At 55.3% G+C, this 5,608-nt stretch overlaps 1 protein-coding gene across 1 annotated transcript; it reads left to right on the forward strand.

The window, feature by feature from the left end:
- On the forward strand, window positions 1-332 carry RHO25_010653 (uncharacterized protein; the record flags this gene model as incomplete). The annotated part of the gene is made up of 2 exons (XM_023602444.2): window positions 1-70; window positions 136-332. The coding sequence occupies 2 exons, from the start codon at window positions 1-3 to the stop codon at window positions 330-332; spliced, it is 267 nt and encodes an 88-aa protein (XP_023451512.1).
- Between the last annotated feature and the right edge of the window lie 5,276 nt (window positions 333-5,608).

Here is a 5,608-nt window from a genome sequence, read left to right on the forward strand (position 1 = left end):
ATGGTCTCTCGCAAGCGCACGTACAGCAAAGTCGCAGAACAAAAGGACCAGAACGAGCAATCAAACCAGAGTACGTTTCTCGGCGCCCCCGAACTCTGCGCTGGTAGCTCGCATTTCCTAACCAGTTCAACGCAGCCGCAACCACAAACACCATGGCGAAGAAGAAGCAGAAGGCGCAGAGCATCAGGGGAAGCTATAGGGAGGAGGAGTTCTGGAGACTGATTCTGCGCGCCATTAGGGAGCAGAGGGAGAGTGGCAGAATCAGAAAGTTTGCGAAGACGCAGTTTCCTCCGTTCGAGCGCAAGGACAAGGACAAGGACAAAAGCGCCTAGAATTTGCTCGTTCGCAATCGAATCTCTGCACGCGGCCGCGCGCTTGTGCCTTTTGGTATCAATGGGGCGGACTATGGACGGCTTCACATGGAACAGAGAGAAGGGCTGGGGGCCTCCACACGATCGAGTTTTGCGGTACATACACAACGCTAACTCCTTTACGTCTCTATGGTGGGCTCGTCGCTCCACTTCCACATATTAGTCACTGTGACCGGCACGGAAGAAGCTGGCTGAATCAAAACAATTCGTCATTCAGAGAATCCCGATCTATTTCGTTCCTTGAAGTTGAATGGCCCTCGCTGTCGCCAATTGAGATAGCATCTCCCACCCCTAGAAACCAGGTCCTGGCGCCTCATGGATCCACTCTCCAGCACACAAAACACCACAAAGCCAACCTGTCTGCAGCTGGTCTGCAATCTCTCCACCCATCAAAACAGCATTTCGATGTGCTATTGTCGAGCTGGAAATATATTCGGGATGTCCACACCTACCTTTGATAATCAAGCGAATTCCATCCCCGACAGCAGGATTCCATTCTCCAGCACACAAAACACCACAAAGCCATCCTGTCTGCAGCTGGTCTGCAGTCTACCTACCTCCTCAAAACGGTGAACGGACTCACATCCTTCTCCACAGGTAGAGTCCCTCAAGGCACAACCCCTCCAGCCTAGCCAGTGAACCAAATCTGGCTGAGTGTTGGAGATTGCCAGGCCAAGGCATTCTCACTTCTCCAAGTCTTTGGTCCGGACGTGTCCCCAGGCACAGAATTTGATGTTGAGCAGTAACTTCTCGTGTATCTGGATACTGACATCTATAGGCTTTGGGAGCCCGAAGCTCGCTCGGAAGAGAGTGCGGAGGCCTGATGTCTCTGCAAGCCTGAGCTCCTGCATGCCAATGATTCTGCGTCTTTGCTGGGTTTCGAGAGATCCGGATGCGACGAGCGATGGATCGATCGTGCTGGCGAACCAGACTCTCCCCTGATTCACGGCCTCTCAGCTGCCTTAAGCGCACAACGCGGTAATATTCGTTCACATTCAGTGTTGCCATGCTATCAACGTCCTCCATTGGTTGAGGTTACTCCAAGCTACGTGGTATAAGAATGAACAACCAGACAACTCGTCGAGTTCATCAGAGACGGAGCATCAACAGCTCGCGCGACGAAGCGGTAGTGGCGTATATCGAAGCGCAGACAGCCGCCCACGAAGCAGAGCGAGGGATCTCAACATGGCAAAATGTGCTGCGCATGTCACTTTCATTCGCGAAGAAGACCGTCGAGTTCGTCAGTTGGAGTGCTCGTGGTGTCTGGCACTCGATGCTCGACTACCAGACGAACTATCCGGCAAGTGATGGCACGGTGGGACGACACACATACATCACCACAAACCGCTATGAAAGCCTCCCACGATGACTGGGTCAGTCAGTCGGTGACGCTGTTATCGTGTTGTGGAAAGGTAAGCACTGTTCACCCGGCTTCACTCGAACGCTTCGAATGCTCATAGCATTACCAAGCCTACCGGCTCAACGAAGGGGGATATATCAGTTAAGAGCTGGTGCCAGAGGGCTATAGCAAATGTATGCTCGCTATCCGAAACACGAAGGATATCTGTACCAACGTAGAAGCCTTTGGCCCAGTACGCTATTGAAACAATTGGATAGAGAGCGAGAGATGCAGCCGCAGGCGAAGAAACACAACCCCAATGGGCTGCAGAAGGCAAGCAAAAAGTGCCCACCCAGCGTTGAACTTCGCATCTCAAGGCTACCATGAACGGACACGGCCAAGCGCTGGGCGCTCGCTGCCGAGCAGCAACAGCGGCATCAAACAGAGCTGCGCAAGTGAAGGCCTGCCAGTTTTCTGGCTGCATTCGTTGACAACCTCAACCCGCAAAGGCCACGACAAGATTCCCGACGTACCTCGCTCGACCACGGCCGGCCAGTGCTGCACAGCGTGGCTCGTGGCTCGTGGCAAGGGCGCAGACATTGACACTGCCCCGCCAAAGAAACAGAAGATCGAGCGACCGGCGCCGCTTAACTTCGCGCTGACCTTCTTACGCGCATCAAGAAGGTCCTTGAATCTCGCGAGGAAGGTGGAAGGCCGCGCCAACCGATGCGAACCTTGAATGGAAGGTAAGGAAACAGCAGCTCTGGAGACAGAATATGAAAGCGTGCTGTAGGCATGTGAGCACCATTCCACCAACTCGAAGGCCTTTGGCGCTGCCATAAAAGGTATTTTACTGTCCCAGACCACATTGAATTCCAAGCAGCAAAGGCCACGACAAGATTCCCGACGTACCTCGCTCGACCATGGTCGACCACAACCTGTTCGACTCCGCCGCCGCAGCGCAAAGCTCCGCAGACAACAACACTGCCCCGCCAAAGAAACAGAAGACCTGGTGTGTGCCGGTGACACTTCGATTATGGACCAGCTCTTCTCTCGAATTTGCATGCTCGCGAAGCCTACAAAAGGAGAGAAGTGCCGCAGTCCAGTCGTGGTATTATTTCAGAGAACGTGAAAGTAAGGTGTCTTCTCCTTTGCCAAAAAGAGGGGCCAGTATCGTCAGTGTTGTGATCTGAGTGGAGTCAGTTCACCGTACTGTGTTGGTGACAAGTGCTTGGCTTTAGCAGGACCATCTTGCCTTCAAGAGGCTGTTGAACATGTGAACAACCATCAACGCGTTCCTCGCATCAAAACAAACTGATTCTTGCTGATAGCGCTTGACTGACGTTCCAGCGATGTCGACCAAGCAGGAAGGCATTGCTTTGTCGTGCTCGGAGAGCTTCTGGGAGCTGCATTGGAATCTTTACGCTTCGTAATGGACGTTATCGAAAGCTCTGTCGACGGCTGTTGAGTGAAAGGGTCCTGCTTGCGCGGCCACAACCAGAGCGCAGATGTCTATGTGAACTCTCGATTCATCTGTAGAGCGTCAGTAGTATTGTTCAGAGCGCTGCCCAAGGCAATCTGCGCCACGCTTGTGGGAGTGCCTTGTAGCGTTTCATCCTTTTCGCAGATTTCATCTTGGTTGCCAGGACGATGGAACACTTGCGCTCCCACGGCGCTCTTTTCCGGCTTGGGTTCATATATTCGGAGCGTCTCACCGACCTGACTATACATGATACGCAGAACGATGGTGAGGCGTGGTGTGTGGAGAGAGCTGTTGGATCTTCCTTCGACTTGAGGCCAGCCACGGCAACTTCTGGCGCAGATCCGGTGTAGATATTGACTCCAGTCGTGCACTTGCTCATTCTCACAGGTACTGTAGTCCTCGCAACGTCAAGACCGGTGGTTGGCTTCGATATGAATGTCTGCCCATGCAAGGAATGGAGAGACAAGATCCTCAAGCACCCTGGCAAGTGATCTTGTTTCGCTCGTATAGCTTCGATTTTGTGATGCCTTACGCCATGTCGGACAAATGTCGCCGCATCGAGCTGATAATTTTGAAGCCTGACGATGCTGACAACAAAAGCCGATTGAAGCGGTTCGACATTTCGATGCATTGCAGATGAGTTGTCTGTAGTCATGGTCGGGCATGAGCGAGAGAGACGCGAATCAATGCAGCCAAGCAGTTGGGCCGAGAATTGTCTCACGAGAGGAAAGCCGTGGATAGCAGAGGTGACACGAATGCAATTGCATGGATGAGGCTCTGGCTGAGCCGGTGGAGAGATGCTCTCCTGAGAGGCTGAGGAGCAGTCAAAATGTTGATGCACAATGGGCACGTCAACGGTCATTTGTAGAACCAGGGGAAGGACTCCAGGAATTGGGAGTCGAGAACACAGTCGAGAATCTGCAGAGAAAGATTCCTGGTCAGTTATTGTGGAGCGAGTCCCCATGCCGTTGGCATGAGTTTTTGCAGCGCGATTGCATGGAGTAAGTACGGGAAAATCTTCGCAGTTGTGCGCGCGTCGAATGACAGGCAATGACTGAGGGCAGCGGAAGGCGGTCCATCGCGGTTGCCGTGCTGGTGAAGCTGGAGGGCAGAGACACGGAGAAACACGGGCGAAATCCACAGCACGGACACGGCGAGACGCGCAAGAGCGATCGGTACTTTGGTACTTGCAGCTCCTTCTGCAGGAACGGCGCTCTCATCAACCACAGAACGGGGCAGAATGGCAGCAGCAGCGAAGAGACTGTTGATCCTGCTGCAGCATGTGCAGCTGCTGTGTGCGCCCTCGGTGAAATGGCGTTCTGATGTTTCAGCAACAGTGACGGGCGTCTGGCGGTCGTTTTGCCCGATTGCGGACGGCGACTCTGAAACCGCCGTCGCCGGTCACGGGACGTGGGAGGCTGACACGAAGCGTTGAGGCTGTTACGTGGAAGCGCTGGGCGACGAGGCGAGGCTCTGTCGCTCTCTGCAGAAAGTGGAAGATGGGATCAGCTTCCGCGCCTGGGGAAGCGAGTATATCGACGGGCGATGGTGGTGGTGGTGCTGCGTGCCGATGTCGAGTGTGAGAGTGTATCCGGCAGGTTGAGACAATTTTAGCACGGATGGGCGAGAGTGAGTTCATCGTCGGCCGGGATGGGTCCAGGACACGCGTAATCATCTGTGACAGTGTGCTGTATTGTGGACAAGCAGCGCATCGCACCCCAGTAGACAGGCGTTGAGGCTCGCAGCGAGGCCCATCCCCGACGTGTGCGCGCGTGGGCCAATGAGAGCCACAGCGATCCACGGTCGATACGATAGGGGCCAGCAGTGCCAAGCGCGTGGTGCCTGCAGTAGCCTCGCAGAACCGTGGCCGGCTGGCTCTGCTTCTGCTCTGCCTCTGCGCTGTGGTGTCGGTCGTTTCTGTGCCTGTGCCTGCTCTCCTCCATCTCGACCACACGCGCACACACGTCCACCCTCTCACACACACACACACCACTAGCGCCTGCCCCGTCGAGCGACCAGCGTGCCCGGCGTCGACTCTTTCGCTCACACTCGTTCTACCACACCACGCTCTTTCATACCATCACATTCACACCACCACACCACACTCCCCCATTGCCCACGACCGTCTCCGACTCCGTGCGCTGTCCCGTCGTTCCCCCATTTGCGTGCGTTGAGTCGGCGTTGCCAGCACCAAACGACCTCCTCGCACGCCCGACCGCCGCGCAGCCACTCGACCACCACCGCGCCGCCGAGCACTGCAACGGCCGACGAGTACCGCAACGACGAGGGAAAAGGGACTGCTGGACGCCTGCTGCTCTGCATCGCTCGCTCACTTACACGACGTGCAACGCGAAATCCCGCCGCATTCCACTCGTCCGGGTCACGCCCCCATCCGGCACCACCGCATCCATTGGC

This window comes from Cercospora beticola, chromosome 7 (assembly GCF_033473495.1).
Source record: "Cercospora beticola chromosome 7, complete sequence".
Lineage (NCBI taxonomy): Eukaryota > Fungi > Ascomycota > Dothideomycetes > Mycosphaerellales > Mycosphaerellaceae > Cercospora > Cercospora beticola.